Source organism: Bos taurus, chromosome 16, assembly GCF_002263795.3.
Source record: "Bos taurus isolate L1 Dominette 01449 registration number 42190680 breed Hereford chromosome 16, ARS-UCD2.0, whole genome shotgun sequence".
Classification (NCBI taxonomy): Eukaryota; Metazoa; Chordata; class Mammalia; order Artiodactyla; family Bovidae; genus Bos; species Bos taurus.
The window spans coordinates 51239065-51260336 of record NC_037343.1 but is presented as its reverse complement, the minus strand read 5'-3'; the positions used below and the strand labels follow the sequence as shown (position 1 = coordinate 51260336).

At 59.4% G+C, this 21272-nt stretch overlaps 2 protein-coding genes across 5 annotated transcripts; both read right to left on the bottom strand.

The window, feature by feature from the left end:
• Nucleotides 1–2481: 2481 nt before the first annotated feature.
• C1QTNF12 (C1q and TNF related 12) lies at nt 2482–8530 on the bottom strand. Its single transcript, XM_002694132.5, has 8 exons — nt 6167–8530; nt 4301–4417; nt 4136–4220; nt 3898–4049; nt 3478–3586; nt 3139–3229; nt 2857–2935; nt 2482–2681 (listed from the first exon to the last, which is right to left on the bottom strand). Exons 1-8 carry the CDS (start codon nt 6332–6334, stop codon nt 2583–2585), a joined length of 900 nt encoding a protein of 299 aa, XP_002694178.1. The 5' UTR covers nt 6335–8530; the 3' UTR covers nt 2482–2582.
• A 740-nt stretch (nt 8531–9270) lies between these two features.
• On the bottom strand, nt 9271–21252 carry UBE2J2 (ubiquitin conjugating enzyme E2 J2). Of its 4 annotated transcripts, none has more exons than XM_024976115.2 (8): nt 20759–20962; nt 17430–17446; nt 17082–17212; nt 14596–14636; nt 11111–11213; nt 10893–11031; nt 10531–10611; nt 9271–9922 (listed from the first exon to the last, which is right to left on the bottom strand). In XM_024976115.2, exons 1-8 carry the CDS (start codon nt 20820–20822, stop codon nt 9638–9640), a joined length of 861 nt encoding a protein of 286 aa, XP_024831883.1. In that variant the 5' UTR covers nt 20823–20962; the 3' UTR covers nt 9271–9637. The 4 variants fall into 4 exon arrangements, with proteins under 4 accessions (XP_024831883.1, XP_024831884.1, XP_024831885.1 ...); NM_001038043.1 differs by having other exon boundaries at nt 9276–9922; nt 20914–20921; XM_024976116.2 differs by lacking the exons at nt 17430–17446; nt 20759–20962 and adding an exon at nt 21070–21252.
• Between the last annotated feature and the right edge of the window lie 20 nt (nt 21253–21272).

Here is a 21272-nt window from a genome sequence, read left to right as displayed (position 1 = left end):
CTTGACTGGGAGACATACTGGCCCCCAGAACCTCAGGGACAGCCTCAGCCTCAGGGCCAGGAGGGATGGTCAAGGGAAGCTGGCTACAGCCCCAGGCCCAGGGCTCAGGGAGTGTCCTCCATCCCAGGAGCCCTGGCATGGCCAGTCCCCAGCTCTGGCTGCAGGCAGATCAGCGGAGATTGAAGGCAGTGAGCCCTAGAAAGGCCAGCAAGGTCAGCCCAGCACCTCCTGCAGCTCCAGATCAGGGCTCGATCAGGGCTCAAGCTAAGGCTGCCCAGTGCAGTGCTGGCCATCCCAAACCCCAGCTTGGAAACCAGAGTCTGGGCCAGAAACGAGCCCTGTCCCCAGGCCCCCCACCCCAGACCCCAGTGAGCCCCCCTACCCGGAGCAGCAACAGCTCCTGCAACCCACCTGAGGAGCCCCTGCTCAGGCCAGGTGGGTGTGACCCAAAGGGCCCAGGGCCCAGGGTCCTGCAAACCCTTTCAAGGCTCGGAGGCTTAGCAAACACCCCAGTTTGGGTCTGGCTCCAGGAGATGGCGGAGCTGAGAGAAGATGATGCAGCTGGGTCTAGGGTGGAGTTTCGTGCGGGCTTTACCCTGCACTGGCCCCTTATCTGTACTGAGGGGTCAGCCTACGTCCTTAAGCGCCAGTGTGGGCCTGAACTCCCTGCCTCCGCACTCAGGTGCCTAGACCCGCCTATAACAGCCACTGCTGCCCACACAAGCCCCCTATTTCTTTGCTCCTGCACCCCCAGCACCATGCTGGGGGCTCAGTTGGAGACGGCATATTCCAGGGGAATTATAGTTAAGTGGTTAATGACCTCCCATTAGGGGCAGAAGCCGGGAGGAAGACGAGACAGACCGGGAGGTGGTGGAGTCGGGCGCCAGCCCTGGCCACCTGCCCAAGGGAGCCCGGGCAGCTGGCTCATCTGTCCTGTCTGTCTCTCTTCTCTTCATCTCCTGTCTCCCACCTGTTACCCCAGCAGAGCCTGGGCCGAACCCTGTCATCACAACTCCACGACAGGACCAAGTGAGGAGGCAATCCCTGCCCCCTCTCAGGCCAGGTCGGGTGAGGGATCTGAGAGGCTTCCTGAGCCAGAGGCCCATCTCCTGTCTGCACTCCAACCAGATAACAGCAGAGGGTGCAGGGAGCAGGCTCCGACCCGACTGGGAGACATGCCGGCCCCCAGAACCTCAGGGACAGCCTCAGCCTCAGGGTCAGGCGGGATGGTCAAGGGCAGCTTGGTACCAAAGGACTGTCAGCAGAGTCCTGGGAACAGGGAGGAGTCTGGCTGTGCGTCCTGCCAGGCACAGCCTCAGTGTCCCCCGTACGTGGGCAGCAACACTGACTGTACTTGCAGCCAAGCCGGACTCCGGATGGATGGCTGCCCCAGGAAGCCTGGGCTCCGGGGCCCACACAGGCCCTCAGTGATGTGGAGCAGTGACCCTGGCTTCCCCTATTCTCCTCCCTCGCCCAGCAGAGAGACCCCAGCTTGGCACTCACGCATCCCCCTTGCAGGGGTGGATACACCTGTCTCAGATCATGCCGCTGTGAGGCTGAGAACCACCCCCCAGACCCCTGGCTCCTGTCGCCACTGGGTGGGAGGCGGGGGGGACAGGTCAGAGGCCAAGCCCGCAGCTACAGGGACTGGCGCCTGCCCGGCACCAGAGCTTTCTTGCCTCATTACCCAGCGGGCTGCAGGAGGGTCGGGGGAGCAGCTGGTAACCTGCCTGCTATCCCCCCACCCCCCACCCCTGCCCCTGAGCCCCTACTCTTCCCTGCAGCCTTGGAAATGGGTCTCTGGGCCCCACTACTACAGAGCTGAGCGCCCCCTCACCCCCACCCTCCAGGCTTATACAGAGGGGTCACGTGGGGCCACCCACTGCGGGCCCAGGGGCCAAGCAGAGATGGTATCTCAGCAGCTCTGTAGAGGCCTGAATGACCCACCACAATTTACATTCTTCAGTCTGAGTTTGCCGAGGCTGTGAGGGGTGGGGGCCAGACCTCAGGGTGGCAGCCGCCAAGAAGGTGGTGAGAAGTCAGCTCCCTTAGGGAATGAGGGGATTTGAGGACCCTGGGGTTCATACGGGGGGCTGGCGGCCCTGTTCACCCACAGGCCCAGGCCCCCCTGGGGCACCTTGCCTTGCCCTGCATGCCCCGACATGTACCATCCTGCACCCCAACCTCGAGTCCTCCATGGCCCTGCGAATGTCCACAGACTGCTGCCCTCTGGGGTGGGACTGGCCCGGGCTGGCTGAGGGGCAGCCCCAGGTCATGGGCAGGGCCAAGTGGCAGCTTGAATGGACAACTGTCCTTGTCCTCAGAGTAAATGTGGCTCTTAACAGAAGCAGGGGCTATTGGGGCCACACCCACGCTGCCAGGGTGATTAGCCAGAGCCTCCACCTCCCCGGCCAAGCCCTCACCCATACCCATGGCCACTCTGCGCCACCCCCTGCCCCTTCCCCAGTGACCAGGCGACGGTGGGGGCTGGGGAACCTTTATTTATTGCTATGATCACAGGCCTACCAGCGGGCAGAGTGGTGGGGGCGGCAGGGTGACTACTCTGAGGCCCTTTCCATCCCTCACGGGCCCAGGAGCAGGCCGGAGAAGCTGGAGCTGCTCTGCACAGTGAGAGCTGCCCCGGAGCCATTGTCCACGAAGACGGAGGTGTACTGTCCAGCCTGCAGACACCCACAGTGGACGTCACCACCCATGGGGCCCAGCTGCTCTCTGGTCGACACCCAGCCCCACGAGGTGGCCCCTCCCCAGGCCTTGCAATGCCCAGGCTGAGGCTTAGAGGTCCAGGACCCCACCCCCGGTGTTCCTCTGACCCCCGCACCAGTGGCTCTGCCTCACCTGCAGCTGCAGCAGCCCCTGCACGTGCATCGAGAAGACGCTGCCACTGCTCTCCAGGCTGGAGATGGCTTCCAGGGACCTGAACGTGGGGTCCAGGGATGAGGGGCCAGGGCACAGTGGCCGTGGGGGGAACACCCCTGTCAGTGCCCAGAGACCTGCGTGCTCCCACCTCAGGGCTCACCACGGTACTCTGTGTTCGGGGCAGCCCCCCTCTGTGGGCAAGGCGGTAGGTGGTCCCCTGCCCCTCAGGACACCTCAGCGACCCCCAGGGGGCTCACTCACATGTGGCGATGGCACAGGGACTCAATGCAGACCAGCACCCGCACTGTGTCCCGGGCCCTTGGCCGGACCCTGCCCTGCAGCTCCCTGGGATCTGGGGAGACAGGCCAGGTCTGCAGTGCCCACAGGGAGGACGGAGCAGAGGGGGAGGGGCCTGGGGGCCTTCGGGGCACACTGTGGGCTGGGGAGGGTGGGCATGAGGGCTGTCCAGTCCCCAGTGGGTGCAGGGTTAAGGCAGGAGGTGTCTCTGCAATGGGACTGAGGCCTGAGGTCTGTGACATTGGGGCCCACCTGGAGGGCCAGCCCCTCCCCATCACCCACACCCTGGCCAGATCTGCTCACCCACATGCAGGCTGGCGGAAAACTGGAAGATGGCAGTCACCGGGGCTGTGAAGCGACCAGAGGCCAGGCTCAGGCCAGACCCCCGCAGGAAGGCACCCTGGGCCGCAGGCTGGAGTGGGACAGCAGGGGAACGCAGCTGCAGTCTGGAGCCCAACCTCCCACATCCAGCCTGGTGCAGGAGGGTGCCTGCAACCAACAGCCCTCAGCTCAAGCAGACCCCAGGTGGGCAGGACAGAAGGGTGACCTGTGCATCCATCCCCACCAGGACTCTGGGCACCAAGAAGCCCCACAAGGGAAGGCATCTCTGCCCCGGCTTCCTCACACCCTACCCCAAGCCTCAGTGCTGTGTGGAGGCCCAGGGTTGGACGGGGGCCACTGTGGCCTGCTCTCCTGTGGGGCCCGCCCGCCACGTCCACTCACGGCCTGGAAGCCCTGCAGTTCCACCAGCGTCTTCTTGTCCACCAGCACCGGGCCCCTCAGCCGACAATGGAAGGCCTCAGCCACCAGCTGCCTGCCTATCCCCTCAGGCAGCACAGGGCCCAGCAGCCCCAAGGACCGATGCTCGGTGGCCTCTGTGGGGACAACGGTGCAGGTGTGGCTCGTGGCAGCATGGGGTTCTCTCCCACACCCAGGAGGAGAGGGGGTGGAGGGGGCCTACCCTTCAGCATGTCCTGGAACTCCCGCAGTGCAGACTCTTGGGGGGCCTCCACACTGGGGTGGCCGGGGGGGCCAGAGAGGCCTCGCTGGGGGAGGCAGGAGAAAATGAGGCTCCCAAGGGGGCACTCACAGCCACCCCGACCTGGGCTCAGATCCCGGGGCTCACCGATTTCTTGTCCTGACCTCGGCACCGCTTCTTTGAGGGCCCATGATCAGGGCGCCGGACAAAGTTCAGCCACGTCACATGGGCATCTGTGAACTCAGGCCCTGAGGCCTCGGGCAGCTGAAGGGTCAGAGGACAAGCCTGTAAACTGACCACCAGGCCCCGCTGGGTCCTGCCCCACTACCCCCGGCGAACAACAGGAATCTTAGGGCCCAGGCTGCTGGGGTGGGACTCGGTGCAGACACAGGAAATATGGCAACGGGACACTGCAGGGCTCCCCTTGGGCTCAGGCTGGGGACCCGTGTCCAGAAGCCTGCGGTCTGCTGCTGTGTTGGGACCCACATGGCCCCTCCTGCTGCTTCCTGTTCCCAGGCAGACGGGCATGGCCATGTGCACATGGAGCCAGCCCTGCCTGTCCCAACAGAGGTCCAGCCTGGCTGAGGCAGGCAATGGACAGGAGTGCTTTCCAGAGTCATGGTGAGGCTGGGGAGAGTGGGCGCTGGGTGTGCAAGCTGGCGGCCCAGGATCAGACCCTCCAGACATCTCTCGTACACCCCATTTCTGCACCAGGGCAGTGGGAGGGATAGGAACACACCCAGCCCCAAAGTCAGGGCTGAGTGAAGGGGTGTGAGCTGGGGGTTGGTCCCTCTCTGTATCCAGGTCTCACACAGGAGGGCCACAAAGTGACCAGGAGCACAGCAGACACTGGTCTGGTGGGGGAGAGCTACTGCCACGAGGCCAGTGGAGCCCCGGCCACTCCTGGAGAGCCAGCTGTCCAGGAAGACAGGCCAAGAGGTCCTGACCAGGTCTGGGGGTCTGGGAGGGCCAGGGTTTCTCCCTTCTGCAGTCCACCTGTTCCTCCGGTCACCATAGACCTGAGCCATAGTGGGCGGACCCGGGGGGCAGGTGGAGCAGGAGCCCACTTTCAGCAGGAAGAGTGGGTCTCCTGACGCCTGCAGAGGGCTGTCCTGGGGTGGGGGTGCCATGGTCAGGGACAGCCCTTGTCTGCCCCCAGACTGCCTTGCCATGGCTCTGGAGGGGCAGCCCAGGCAGGTGGGGCCAGGCAGAGCAGGAACTGCCCCCAAGGATCCTCCCCCGAGCAGCTTTCCCAGAGCTTGCTGGCAGCCCACTCCCCTGGCAACAGGGCCAGAGGACTTGCTCTCCTCAGCCTGCCCAGCTGGAATATGGGGCCTCAGGCTCCAACGGGGCGCGTAGGCCGAGAGCAGCCGGGCTGGCCGCCATAGAGACGCCCGCGGGAGGTGAAGGCCAGGATCAAAGGCTCAAGGGCTGGCAGGGGGCCTGGCCCAGCAACCGCTGCCTCACTTCAAGTCCAGGAGCCACCAGGCCCTTGCTGACGGGGTCAGCTCCGAGACCCCCTCAGGGAGCCCCAGCCCAAGAGGGTGGAGACCGGAGGCTGAAGCAGGTGTGAGAGGCTCTCTTAGAGGGGATGCCAGGGGGTAGGCTGGAGCCAGGGGCCTCCCAGGACCTGGCCTCCTTCCCCATCCCAGAGGCCGTAAGGGATGCTGGCTACTCAGCAGTGGGTCAGGGCAGGGCTAGCCTTGGCCACCCCAGAAGCCAGAGTTGGAGCACCAGATTCCATCCAGGGGTCTGAGCCAGCTGCCCAAAGCACCTCCCCAGTTTGCAGTCTCACCTCAGGGCAGCAGGTTACTCAGGGCTTGATGGTCCTTAGGCTTCAGTGGGTTCAATGTAGCCCCCACAGAAGCCCCTCCACCCCCTACTCCTTCCCCAGGCCCAGAGAGGGTCCCCTGATCCACACTGTTATGGTTCCTGCCCAAAGTCCCACCCCACTCTGACAGGGGAGGCGGGCTGGAGAATGGCTCACGTGGGCCCGTAACAGATCATGCATACCTTGGGGAAGCCCAGTAGCCCCTCGCTGCCCAGTGTGGTGGTGCTGGGGGCCATGGGGCGCTGGCTGGACTGCCGAGGCCTCTTGGGCTCCCGCCGGGCCCCGTTGCCCCCGAGGAAGGAGATCTGTGGCCAGAGGAGGACTGTGGCGGCCACCCAGGCCCAGCGCATGTTGGCTGCGAGCTGCCGGGTCCGGAGCCCGCAGCGGCTCAATGCTGTTGAGCCCAGGCAACCGGAGGCACTCAGAGGCTGGGCGTGGGGGCGCAGCCCCGAGGGACGCCTGACTGCCACTGGTGCATGTCTGCACAGGATGAGCTGGGCTAGTGAGGGACGCGCCCCCAGTCCTGCAGACTCCCTTGTGAGCAGTGCCCTCCCCGCCCGCGCTCCCCTCCTCCCCAAGGCTGGCGGGCTCCAAGGGGGCGGGCCCACAAAGGAGGAACCTCAGCCTCCCAGGCTTCAGGGCCTGCGGCAGGGGGCGGGGTGGGCGCGTGGAGGGGGGCGGAACCCCACTGACAGACCACCCACCTCCCACATAGCTGCTACCCAAGGGGAGAGGTTGTGCACTCCCCATCTCAGCCCCTTCAGGGCGGAGCCCAGCGACCCCAGGCGGGGACACACTCCGTGGGGGTTCACAGCCCCTTCCTGTGACCTCACAGCCTGTCCCTCTGGCCCTGCTGCCCGGGGCCGTGGCCCTGCTCCCGGGAGGGCTCCCAGTTGATCCCAGCCTAGGTAACCCTGGGGGTTCCTCACCAGGGGCCAGTGGGGCTAGCAGGGAAGAGACAGGTCAACCTATAAGCAAAGGCATGGCACGCATCTGCCCCTCCTTTTGGGCCTGCCCAACCCTCAGAGGGGTTGCCTTCACCCAGCTGTGCCCCTTGGGTCCTCCAGCCTCCAGGCCTATCCCCCCATTGGAGGCCAGCGGAAAGCTGAGGCCCCAGTGGCTGTGCCCTGCCAGACAAGCCACTCTGGCAATGGAGAGCAAGCGAGAGTGGGCAGGTCCCCAGGGAGAGCTGGGGCCCTCCCTTACCTTCCTACGAGCTGCAGGCAGCATGAAGCTGTGGCCCTGGTGGGGCCAACACCTAAACCAGGACCCTCCCCCTTCATCAGCTGCCCCTTGGCTAGTGCTGCCTGGGGCTAAGGGTGGTCAGAGTTGTGGCTGACCTGCTGCTTGCAACCCAGACTTGAAAAGGGTGGGGTTCCCTGTCCCAGGGGCAGCACGGAAGACCCCTCCAGACCACCCCCACCCCTGACAGAAGTCCAGCACGAACAATGTGGGAAGGAGACAGCCAGCCTTGGGTCACGTGCAGGGTTGGCAGATTCAGGCAGAACCACCTCAGAGACAAGCTGGGTGGGGACGATGTGAGGAGTGTCTGCTCAAGGACACCTGTCCCGCTCCTTACTCAGGTAGAGGTGGTCACCTTCCAGGACAATAGCAGCCAGTCTCTGAATCCTGAGCTCGCCATTGGGTCCTCAGCTCTCTCAAGTGTCCAGCTGGCGAGCCCAGTCTCAAGGAGGTCACGCCACAGAAGCCCCTCTGCATCTGCCCAGTTAAAGCCTTCACGTGCCCTTGGCCAATGCCCAGCAGGAAGGGACTGGCAGACAGACGACTCCTCTCCAGGCTGAGCACCTGAGTCCTGCTGGCCCGGCACATGTGGATGCGCCAGCTGTGCCAGCCTCCGGCAGTCCCCACGAGCCCCAGCCCTCCTGGCTGATTGAGGCCAGACCAAAGGGAGCCTACTCTTTGAGTTGTCCACACCTCCTGGCCACAGCCACCAACTGCTCCCTTGAACAGGCTCAGGTCAGCTGACCTTGACCCGACAGTGGACACCCCAACACCCCACAGGAGGACAGGACCTTGGGAGCCCCCATTACAGCCCCCATCGGGTTGTCCACCCACCGCCCAGGGGAGGTATCCCACCCTCTCAAACCAATGAGAGGACAAAGTCATCTTTTATTCAGGGTCACATCAGACAGCAAGCCGCCATGGGCGCCGGGGAGTCTCTGTACAGCACGGACCTGCTCCCAACGTTGGCTGAGGATTTTTGAAAGTCAAGATTTCATATACAGAAAAAATCCATCTGCTAAACGCTCTGCCTCCTGAGGCCCTCAGGCAACATGGCACACCTGGAAGAGGTAAAGGTCTCCACAGACACGCCCCCGTGCTGGCAGTGGGGGGAGGGAGGCCCAGCAGAGCCACTCCACCAGTGGCCAGGCCCTGCAGTGAGCCCAGGCAACAGGTCCACTGCTGGTCACAGGACGCCCAGCTCCTTGGCACATGCAGCAGCTCTGGCCCCACAGGCCACCTCAGCACTGGGTGGAGATGGGCTTGTGGTTCACACACACGAAGAGCACAGAATTTAGGAACAAAGACAAAAGGATTTTTTTCACAGGAGTGGGTCAAATACACAGAAGTGGTAAATCAAAGAGTACTTTTAAGTTGATCAAAAAACAAAGAATGCTGAAGGTGCATCAACGCCTGCCGGCACGCAGTGAAGTCACCACCCGCTGTCTGGTGGCCCCCAGGCACAGCACCTTCCAAACACTAAACACTGTGCAGGTGACATCATTAAGCAGAGACACAGAGGAGGAAGACATTGGCAATCCAGGGAGTCACAGATCCCAAGCCTGAGAGGGTGCACACTGGCCCTGCCCCTGAACCCAGCTGTCCATCCCTCTTTGCCAGGTAGCCAGCCTCTAGGAACTAGACACAGATCTGCTGTGAAATGATCTTTGGGAGCCTGTCTCCAGGGCAAACAAAGGTCTGGACCACAAGTGCGGAGCCTGTGGAGCAGGTGGGACCCAGGGAACCGCTGAGGGTCTCCTCCTGCCACCAGCGCAGCACATGGAAGGCTGCAGGTGTGAAGGGAAGCGGGCAGTGTGACCAGGCAAGAAACAGCTCAGCCTTAGTGAGAAAGCCGATTTTCAACTTCAGCACAACAGCCCGTGTGCTCCCCTAAGAGAAACCTGCTCGTTTCTAGTGAACACAAGCATGTCTTAAACACTAAGGCCAGACAGAGCCCACACCCTCTGACCCACCCTTGGCCACCTGCCAGGCCCCGCCCCTGCCTGCCAGGTCAGAGTTCTGCACTAAGAACACACGCAGAGTGTTGGATAGGCATCGAGTTTTATATTTTTAAGTGACCAAATCTAATAAAATGAAAAACAGGTTACTAAAACAGGTCCAAAAGACAATACGGGAGATAAGCTATAAAACCAAAGCGTGAGGCCTCCTCGTGGACATGGAGCCCCTCAGCCCCTGCCAGATGCCAGGGCGAGCATGGGGGCTGGGGATCTCACGTTTCCTCCAAATCCAAACTACACGCTTTGGTTCTTGTTTTCCTTTTAAAGGTTTTTAAAAAGCTAACCCCAGGAGTCAGCCAGGCCTGAGTGCTCAGCAGCACGTCCAGCCAGCCCACGTCGAGCTCGGGCCCAGCGTCCTGCGTGTCCGACCCCTCTGCTGGTCGTGGTGGCAGCTCACTCCTGCGCTATGCTCCTCAGCACGTACTTGACCGTGTAGGCGAAGGCCGCAAAACCAACTATAACAAACAAGTTCGCCAGGGCCCCGCCCAGAAGTCCATGGTGCCGGTTGGCCTGCTGGAGCCCCGCCAGGTGCGGCCCGGCCCCCGGCGCGTGCCCATTGAGGAGCGGGAGCCCGTGCTGGCCGTGGTGCGTCTCCCCGTCTGGAACCACGTCCGGTAAGGGGAGAGCCTGGGGTCTGCTACTGAGTTCGTCTTGTGCTTTCTGTTTTTGTTTAATTTCCTAAGAGAAAAACAGCAGGAAACAAGGGTTGGTTTAAACAAGCCACTTCCTTCAGGGCCTAGAAGGGGACTATGGTATACCACGGAGACCCTGCAGGGTCAGTGGTCACCAGCTGTACACATTTCATCCTAACAACTGCCTTTGAAGGTTGAGCTGCTGCTAATCCTGTCTAACAGACGCAAGGGCCTGTGGGAACAGTCAGAATCACCATGCCTGTGCCTCAGGGACTGGGACTGAGCCAGATCCGATCTGCTCTGACCCACCAGGGCCCCAACCCCCATGAGGCCCAGCCTCCCCTGCTCACAGCCACATTCTCTGCTCCAGCACCAAGACCAGGGAGTATGCCCGCCCCTCACTCCTGGCCACCCATGACCTCAGCAGGCCCACCACCCTTTCCCTGACCTGCCCCCATCTCCAACCCACCCTCCAGCCCCGAGGTGCCCCAAGGAGAGGGGCAGGTCTGCAACACCTGCCTGTTTGCACCTCAGTTCCCCTCTCCATGTTTGTAGCACAAGAACACACAGGAATACGTTCTCATGGAAAAAATAGAATCAAAGTGTTCCTGACTTGGGGAAAGCAAAACCGATGGCAAACTTTCACTTTCTTACCTCCACAACTTCAGGAAATAATTCACAGAACACTTTGTCTTTTAAATTAAACACTAAACTTTGTGCAGCCAGTTGTCTTTTCTAGGAAGAAAAAGAAGGAAAATGTCAGTCTGGTGGCTGCTTTCAGTTCCTTCATGTTCCAGAAACAGACTAAATGACAGTTGAGCGACTGGTGTCTTCATGTTGTGGAAAGCAGTCCACAAGCGTGCTCCTCAGGACAGATTGACATGGAGTCTCCCAAGGCCATTTACCTTTCTGTATCATCAACTGATCTTAGACCTGATGCCAACTAGTAATGGAGGAGTCCCTGTCCTAACTGGGCTGAGGAGACCAAGCATCCTCCTCACCACCCCCAAGCTCACCGTGAAGTCCGATGTCTCGATGCTGCCCAGGGTGGGGCCCTTCTCCACCATAAAGCTCAGGAGCCCCGTCAGGATGGTGGAGACGGACCAGGCCGGGTTCCACGTGTCTGGGTGGAAATCCGTGATAGAAAGACACAGCCTGGAAAAGGGACCCAGTCAACGGGGCACAGGTTCCTCAGGACCCCAGTCCCGCACCCAAGCATGCAGGGGCACCTTACCTTGTATTGCACTTAAATCTTCCATTGGGAGTTATCATATAAATACTAGGAGGTTTAAAAGGAAATTCTCTGGGAAAAATTAGTTTTCCGTGGTAATAGCCACCTGCAAAAGAAGAGAGAAGCAGCCTTGTCATCGCCACAGTGGGCGCAGCCCTCACAGTCCTCAGTCTCCCGCACACCCTACTCCTGCCCACGAGCCCTGGAACACACATGTAGTGCTGGCCATCTCGCTGTGGCTCACAACCACCAACCTAGAGAGGCCTTACCACCCATCTCACCCCATGCCGAGCGCAAGCCCCTCTTCCCTCATTGCGCACCTCTCTTCCCGAGAGCAGAGCATCAAGACAGAATCTGCACAGGCTCCTCACTGGCCCTACCCCCATATTCTGGTCCCCTCATTCCTGCACCTCTTGCCTCCCATTCTCCACCAAACCACACCCAGCAACAGGTGAATAGCTGTCATTCCCCCCTGAAAATGAGTCAACAACGCAACGTTGACCCCTACCCCCTCCAAGCCCTGTGAGCTACTCCCTCCCCTGGAGAACCTTGGGCCCACCCAGACTGGCAAGGCAGAAGAACGTCACTTGACAGGACTTCCAGCAACATGCACGTGTCTGTGTGAGTGTGTGCATGCACAATGAGGCTTGACAGAGCTGCCATCTTCCCACTGGGGCTCCCTGCTGGCCCCCAGCCCCACAAGTCTCTGCACAACTCTCCCAACTGTCTGGGGCAGTCTCCCATGGTGAAGGAATGATGGAGGCAGAAAAGTGTGTGTGTGGGGGGGCGGCGGTGACGGGCAAGTGCCACCTGAGGCCACCTCTGCACATAGACAAGCCAGTCAGAGAGGGATTAACTCTCGAGACGACGCTGGAGCACGCCCGCACCACGAGCACTGAGAAAAACCAAACTGGAAAAAGCGCAGGAGGTGGAAACAGGGGCTCAGCCCAGAGGAGCAGGAACATTCACACACATTAGTGGAGACCACTTAGCGGGGGGGGGGCAGTGCAGGGTGTGTGCAGGGCGGCCAACGTGCCCGGGCAATCCAGAGGACTGTCAGCAGCACCCGCAGCCACTGGTCCCCGGCAGGAAGGCCTCCGCATGCAGTCACACACTGAGGGGCTGGGGCAGAGCCACGAGCAGGGCCTGCAGCTCCCCCGGCACCCAGATGCCCGCTCTCACCGCAGAGCATCTGTCACAGGCCTGGGGGGTAGTGCATCTGAGGGTGTGAGAGGCTGGGGGTGGGGGGGCAGCAGGAGGGAGGGGTCTCTCCTCTGGCTTCATTCCAAGTGTCCCAGCCAAGCCCTAGGACAGACACCACTGAGAGTGCCCGGCTCTGGAGGAGGGAGGCCTAGGAGAAGCACACCGGGAGCCAGGGCAGTGCTGCCCCCGACCTACTGTAGGGGAGCTGAACCCGCACCTCCCTCCAGGGCCAGCACACCGTCCAGTCAACACGACACCACTAGGAGTCTCAGAACCAGGCACAGTGACTACTTCCGCTTTATGATTTTAAAAACCATTTTAGCTTCTCTGAGTCCCTCACTTTTCCATGTAAGTTTTAGAACCAATTTTTAGAATAAACCTGTGTGTGTCTACAGAACACTCTCCTAGGGTTTTAAAGGAATAATATAAAACCTCTAGACACAAATCAACACTCGTGTGTCAGGAAGCCCACTTGAACCGTGAGCCTCCCAGTTCTAGAGCAGCACTAGCAGAGTTCAGAGCAAAGATGGGGTCAGCGGGCAGCTGACATGGAACTAGACAGATGTGGACATGGGAGAGTGGCTAAGGAGACTGCGAGGGAAGGGTCAGAACACCCACAAGTCAGAGGAGCAAACGAGGAGGGAGCCAGAGTCTATGCATCAGAATCCACACAGGCCCAAACACTGAGACCCAAGAGCTGTCCACCAGGTACGGCAGCTGAGGGTCCCTGGGAGACCCTGACGGAGCAGAGTCATTGGAGGGTGGCACTGTGGGCAGCGGGGCCCTGAGCTGAGGCAGGGACAGGCATCAGGAGGGGCACAGCAACAAGTGCAAAGGGGAAGGGGGAAGGTAGTGGCAAGGTGGGCAGCAGAAAAAGCCCTGGTCTCTGAAGGAACCCTCCTGAGGAGGAGGTGGACTGTCCCAGCCCGAGGACCAGGAACAGCAGGACACACAGGAGAGTAGACCAGACCTGGGCCAGCAGAGTGACGGGGCTGGGCCGGGGAAGAAGGGACTTTTATCATCAGTCAGAGCGGCTGGGCGATGGGGAAGTTCCTGCAATCCAACCTCCCACCCCTCCTATATGGAAAACACTAAATCCACAAAGAATAAAAAACCTTTAAAACCAGGCATAACCCTACTTGCGAAAGAACACTGCTCGTCCTTAGTGTCTCTTCAGGTTTGTTAAAAAAACAGCATGTATTTGGTAAGTACGATCCACACAGGCTGTCCTGCAGCCCATCTTCTGCCCTGTGGTCTGGAACCCCACGCAAAGCCATGACCAAGCCTGACACCCTGTGGCAAAAATGACATGCCACCCAAGTGCTTTCTGTACTATTTCCTCAAGACAGGGGATTCCCAAGCCAGCAGAGTCCCATGAGGCTAGTGACGTTTCTGCCAGCCTACCCACAAGGCTCGTAAGTGGCTTGTAGGTCACCCCACCCTTCCTCCCAGCAGCACAAGCCCTCTAGGGAAATCGCACACAGAACCCCATGGCAAAGCAGCAAGCGGGCTGCTCCAGCAACCAGAAATCAGGACCCAGGCCTAGAGAGCGGCCTGTCTGGCCACAGCTCTCCCCTGGGCTCCAGCTTCACCTGGAGGCTGGCTCCAGGGCTCAACTCGAGCCCTGGAGACTCACTGACTGACAGCTCCAAGTTCTACTCACAAACACCAGAGGCCACTGGGTGGCAGCAGCCACCCTTGGCAAGCCCTGCGGGCCCCCACGTTTTTGTGCCCCACCAACACAACGTGCCATGCCGGAGCTCAGAGGACACGGCGCAGAGCGAGCACTCGGGAAATGACTTCCTTTCCCTCAACAACACACACGCTGGTCTTCCTCTTCCCCGTCTGTTCTCCCAGCGCTGACTCCACTGAGACAGGAGGCTGAGCAAACTTGATACTTTAGCAGTCCCTGAAGACAGAGAGGCGAAGTGAAGTGAAGTGAAAGTCGCTCATTCGTGTCTGACTCTTTGCAACCCCATGGACCATACAGTCCATAGAATTTTCCAGGCCAGAATACTCGAGTGCGTATCCTTTCCCTTCTCCAGGGGATCTTCCCAACCCAGGGATCGAACCTGAAGACGGAGACACATCAGCAAAACCAAACCCTGAGCAAACACCTCTAGGACTTGGAGGAAACCAGAACAAGCTCCAAATGTGCGCAGTCTATCTCTCGCACATCCAAACCAGAAAGAGCGCTACTGACAAACAGACGGAGTTTCTCAGGTAAGGTCTCTTTGGAACACAGACGCTACCTCTTGTTCATCTAACTCAGAGCAAAGACTTACCTTCATAGGGAGTCATCTCAGGGCCTCGGACCACATAGTGCCTGAGGGACGAGAGAAAATGAGTTGGCTTTGGGGATGGCATCACTCCAAGGCTGGGGTTTTTGGGGCCCACCCGAAACTAATATACTCATAGACATCAGCAGGTGACTAAACTTGACCAGCTACACAGCTCCCTGCCTTGCCAACAGGATCAGAGAGGCTGTGCCCTCCAAGTTTTCTACAAAGTGCCTCTGAATCCACAACACAGTATGCAAAAAGCTAACCCTCTTTGACCATTAACATCAACTGACAATTTAAAAATTCACTTCACAGGACTTCCCTGGAGGTCCAGACGTTAAGACTTGGCACTTCCAATGCACGGGGTGCAGGTTTCAATCCCTGGTTAGGGAACTAAGATCCCACAGGCCGTGCAGTGTGGAGGAAAAAAACAAACAAAAAAACAAAAATTCACAATTTATAGTTGAGATGTACTTGAAATCTGATGCTTTTCAGTGTGCCCAAATATCATGCAGTAGCTCACCAGGAATAGCTGGAGACACGCAGAGACTGTGCCCCTGGCCCTGCTACCCTGGAAGACTCAGACGTGACCTCGAGAGCAGCTATCTTCCAGCAGGAGGAACAGGGACAGTTCGTGGTGGTCACCAAAGGCCTCACACAGAGGGACCACAGCCCCATGGACTCTGCTCTCCACACAAATAAACAACACTTCATCTCTATGGCAAGAAGCATTGGAAATACTCAATTTTTGGGGGGGGCTGCTCTGTGTGGTTGATGGGATCTTAGTTCCCTGACCAGGGATGGATTCAAGGCCCTTGGCAGTGAGAGCTGAGTCCTAACCACTGGACCACCAGGGAAGCCCTGAACTTACAAATTTTCAAAGAAAACAGAAAAGCACAAAGAAGAATACAGAACCAACCAGAAACACAAGACCAGACACAACTGTGCACACACGCGTAACCACCTCGCCAAACACTACTTCCCACCAGGACACTTCGACAACCCCTGCTCTCTCCTGGCTGATAGGTCAGATTCAAAAAATACCATCATCCTATGTCAGCAGACCAGGAATAAACTGGGAAAGGTGGCCTTAAAATGGGGAACGTGGCCTTAATTTGTCACTGCTCCCAATTCCTCTGTCCAATCTAAGGACATCAGGAAGGGCCGGGCAAGCAGTGCTCTGAGCGCCTGACAGCCCCAGGGCAGCAGAGTGAGGAAAGCCTAGAGTACAGCCCTCTCCAGGAGACTGCTCTCTTCTCCAGCGGCGGGGACAGACACCCCGGCTGGGAAGAGCCCACACAGCAGGCCCAACACGGCCGTCCTCAGCCGGTGTCTGGAACTGGATGCCAGGGGGTCTCATCACCTTAACGGCACCTCAACTAGGCAAATATGTGGTCAGTGCTGAAAGGAAGCCTGCAGTCCTTCTGGGAGTCTGGAATACTGGGGGGCTCCAGGCAGAGGTTCCTGTGACCCACTCCCCCTGAAATCTCTGGTGCTCAGTCCCAAAGGGGCTTCCCTGAGGACAACCCGCCAGCATACAGCTTGTCGCAGCTCGTGGCAAGGAGAGGAAGCCTGTGTCTGGTCTCCAATGGACTCCGTCTCGCGCCTCTCTAGGGAAGACCCTAGTTAACAGTAGAACCTGGGACCTGACCCCCACTCAGGAGGGTCCCCCACATGACAAGGATGTCCCCTAGACTGCCACAGAGTCCATCTGTCCATCTGCTAGCTACATCCTGGGGGCAGGGCGGGTTGTTATACTGATGTCTCCCCCACACACCAAGGCTGGACTCCCTGAGACCTTCTGCCCACCTGCCAGCGCTGACCCTTCTCTGCAAGCCAAGGAATGTGGATCCAAAATCCTTGAACACCTGTCCAACCTGGAAAAGACTTTTCTTCAACTCAGATCTCTTTCTTCTAGATCTAAAAATTTTTTTTACAGCATTTAAGATCAAAACATAAAATATTAAATACCCTCCAAACAGAGAAAATGCTCCTTAATGTTTCAGCCCTACACTGTTTCTCACAAAATCACCAGCACACTTGATAAGGGCAGCGCTTCTGTGGCGTGGCAAGTTCCCATGAAACGCACGTCCACAGGCACAGAGCAGGGTTCAGGACCCATCATCCCCCATCACAAACTTGCCAACGTAGGACAGGCCACCTCACAGCATCAAGAAGCAAAGAGCAGAGAAGAAGAGTCAAGACAAGGAGCTTCTCCAACAGGCGTGAGTCTGCAGGCCCCAAAGTCACCCCTAGGAAGGACCCTCTCTCTGGCCCCAGCGTGCACAGCTCAAAGACAGCCTGCCACATCCCGGGTTGCTATCCATTGTGAAGACAACCAGAGAGCATCTGCAGGCCTTACGGTCCACTCACGCCCGATGAGGGTACAGGAACCCCCTTCCCATGCTAAGAGGGCCCCTCTGGCCCTAAGCCCATCAGGGAGAAGCCAGGTGGCAGGTGGTACAGGGAAGGAGGCGGCAGAGCCTTACCACTCAAGGATGTTGGAAGGGAGGGGCTCGGCACAGATGTAAGGCACGGGGTCTTTCTTAATCCGGAGATAGTCCTGCTTCAGGCGCTGGGTCGCTGTCGTCGGTGCTCTCTTAACGCTGTTGCTGCTCATCTGTGGAGACAAGTCTACACTGACACAGGACAGAGCAAGGCAACCCCCACTGCCCACACCTCTGCCACCCGGAATCAAGGCCCCTGGGCTGCTCCAACTTGCCCGCCCTCTCAGACACCCATGAGCCTTGCAGAGTCTTTACTGCCTGTCCCAGCAGGTCCTTCGCCAATGTGACTTTCCTCAGATACAAAGGTTAAGAGAGACCCTGCAGACTCACCTGTGTCCTTGAAGAAGCTTCAGAGGGAGAGAGCCCTTGAATTCGCCAGTCGTGAGTGGAAGCGAGCTAAAGCCAGCCCCAACCACCTGCCATGTGCATGTCTCCCCCAGCGCTGCACTGGGTTCCATGCCCCTCCCAGAGCTCCTTGTTAAACATTTTCCAGCATGTTTACCACTGACCACAGGTGGGTGGGAAGAACAAGGGAATAGAGGAATAGCCTCTTTCTGGGACTGGAGAGAGAGAGGGGGCCCCAGAGAGACCCAGACACACATGCAGCACAGAAGAGGAAGCAGGAGCAGCTGGACAGGCTAAGGTAAGGAAGTGTGCTGTGTCCAGGGCACAGCACTGGGCCGAAGCACTGTGAATGGCAGCTGACGAGGCCGACCAGGGACTCAAGGCCAGGCTGTCAGGTGGCACCCCACAAAGTTTTTAGGCCCAGGTCTTAAGTCAAATCAGGTCTTCCGTTAGAAAGGGCACTCTGGAGGCCCAGTAGAGGATGACTGGGACAGACTAAGACAGACAAGATGGCACGGGAGGGACAGGACAGTACTAAGGCTGGGATGGGAGGGAGGGAGCAGCCATCATTCGAGAGAAGAGACCTGGCCTGGATCAGGGGACCTGGGACGCCTCAGCTCTGCTCCAGAGGTAGGAGGGCAGGACGGGGAAGTAGAAGTCGGGCTCCCCACTCTCAGGGGCACCAGAACAGCTCCAGCTCCGTCTACTTAACAAACTAGAACGTCTCATAGATGGAAATTAGGTGCATAAATGAAAAAGTTCTGCTGCTAAAAATAAAGCAAGAAAGCCACTGGTGTAAAACAAGGTGGAGATGGAGGACACACAGGGTGTGCAGCACAGGATAGAAAGAAGACGGGGGAGGCTGACTAGACAGGGCAGCAAGTGAGCAATCACTCTGCCCAACCTGTGTTCCCAACCTGTCCACCACAGCACAGGACGTCAGCAGCCAAACCTCCACACAGACCTCCCAGCCAGTACCCACTTGGCACTGCTCCCCGCCCCAGGCCGGACCCTCCTCACCTCACTTGCACCCTTCCTCCCATCAGTTTCTGCACATAGTGCCTCATTAGAGGCTATGGACTCCTGCCCTGTGCCCACGGGATCCACCTCAGAGCACCCGCCCCGCCAGATGACGACCAGGGCTTGCTGTCTCACTCTGCACTCCCACGGTGCAGCAGTGGTCCCTCCACATGCTCAGCCCTGCTTCCTGCCCTGGGGTCTCTAAACCTCAGATACCCATATGCTTCCACTCTCTCCATCCCACCACACACCCCCGATGCAGGGCCCACTACACTGCCCATCAGTTATCACGAGACGTCCAACCAGCCTCTGGCTTCCAGTCTCCCCCCATTTCAGTCCATCTTGTTCACTGAAGTCAAGCTCTGGCTGGAGCTTAGGGGTGGTGCTGGGGGAGCGCTCCCCTCTCAGACCCTTCTCATCGCACAGTTCAGATCACAACCTTCGGGACTCACTCAAAACTGAACAAATATATGTCAACACCTCTGCCACCTGCCAAGTCCTCAGCCCCAGGCCGCCCTCTATCCCCTGATTTGGACTCCCACAGCCCCTGACACTCCTACAGCCTGAGCCAACCCCTCCTCACCCCAACCACGTGGCCATGTCCTCGCCCAGCCTCTACCAGTGGATGCCTTGCCGAGGCCCTGCCCAGTCCAGTGCCTGACTCCCCTGGTCAAGTGCCTCCACATTCTGCCCTTTGCTGGCCTTCCTGTTACCCAGCTGCATATCGCACAGGTGCCACCAGGCCCCAGCAGACACTGCTGGCTGGGGTGCCCACTGCGGGTAGTTAGGGTCTAGCCTGAGAGGGGAGTGCTCCCCCAGCACCACCCCTAAGCTCCAGCCAGAGACGGCAAGAGGGCCAGGTGGTTCGCCATGGGCAACATCTAGTAACAAACACCATGACAACTCAAAAGCAAGACCATCCATCACCCAGGACTTGTTTCCTTTAACTATTCAACTTAAGTCTGACATTCTGCCACACACAAACCAATTCACTGGATAATTCAAACACACTTGTGCTTGAACTGCATCGAAGTGGCCGACTTCGATGCTTCATGAAGGTTAGAGGACAGCCACACAAAACAAAATAGATCCTGCCTGGCTCCTCACAAATGAACTTTCCTCTCCCTCTTGCTTTTGAAATCATAATCTTTAGAAGCCCACTTACAATTCAACTGCTCCGTTTATTAAAGGAAAGGGATCTCTCCGCCTCGCTCAAAGCAGTGCCTTCAGGTCCCTCCAGATGACAGGCGAGCCAGTTTCTCTGTCTTCCCCAAGCACACAGGGTGCATATCGGGTGCCTCCACAGACCCCAAAGTGCATCTCAAGGTCCCTTCAGGCCAAGTCCCCACAGACAGAGCACAAGTGTTACAGGAGACATTAAAAAACAAAACAAGAAGCACAGTCCACAGAAAAAACTTCAGTGCAGACAGCTTGAAGGCCAGTAGCCTGAAACAACATCCCGGCAAGAGTCCCTTCAGTACCACGTGTACAAAGACTCGCCCCTCACCCAGCACTGCCCGCCCGGCTCCTCTGGCTCCTTTCTCTCCGCCCAGAGACCTTGGTCTGACCCACCAGAGCGCACGTGACACCCCCGTGCCCAGGACTTCCACGGAAGTCTCTTCCTTCACCAGTGGGACTGCTTCACAGGCTGGACGGAGGCCCGCGGCTGATGGAGGCCACTGCACCTGCCACTCACTCCCATACCTGCACAGAGGTCGGCTCACCTAAGGTGTGCTGATGACAGAGCACTAGTTCTAGGCACTGGCATCCAACTGTACCTGCAGAGAGCCTGGGCTTTTCAAGTAAGCAAGACCCTAAAGTTACACCGAGGGTCCCTCACCCAGAGAGAACAGAGCCCTGACCACTGCCCAGAAAACTCTCAGGCCCTCACTAACTCCCCAGGGGCTGCCCCGGGACCTCTCTAAGCATTTCCAAGCCGGGCCCGGCTTGAGTTTGAGAATGGATGTGAACTAAACATAGTCCAGATAAGTGGTGTTAACTGGGAAGGGGGCGAGAAGCGTACATCTGGCCAGGGGTGGACCCAGACAAGTAACTGGCAGACGGGGAGGGCAGGCAGGCACAGGCGAGAAGCCGGCCCAGGGTACTCTCCAGCCACCCAGCATGGAGCTTCCCAGTCTGACCGCCCGAATTCTGTTTCCACCCCAGACGTTCATTGCTCGGGGGACTTAAGAGGCGGTCTGGGGTCCTAACTGATCGAGATGAAGCGGCGGCGGCGGCGGGCTCAACGGCAGCCACCCCACCCCGATACCGATTCCCAAGATACGTTTACAAACCAAGCTCTACGCCGGCTCGTCCTGGCGGCGCCCGCAAGTGTGCCACTAACGGGAGCCTTTCCATGGGACGTCAACCGTGTGGCCACCCGAATCCCTAAGTTGGCCGGAGGAGGGACGACCCGGCCCGGAGCCCCGGGCGCCCCGCTATAACCGACCTCGGGTTCCGCGCACAGAAGCTCCGGGCCGGGCCCCGCGAGCGCGGACGCGACGAGGACGGGCAGTGCGGAGGCCCCGCGCTCCCCGCTCGGGCCGGCTCCGGCGGGGCGGACGCGCGGAAGAGGCCCCGGCGGGGGCCCGCGGCGCGCACTCACCTCTCCCCGTCGCCGCGCGTGGGCCGCCGCCGCGCTCAGGCTCGCCGTGGTCGAGGCCGGAGCAGGGAGCGGAGAGTGGGGCCCGCGCCGCAGAGCTGCACCGCGCCGGGAGCGAGCCCACCCGACCGCAGCCGCTACCGCCGCCGCCGCCGCCGCCGCCGCTTTGCTGCCGCCTCAGCTTCCAAGATGGCCGCCCACGGGGC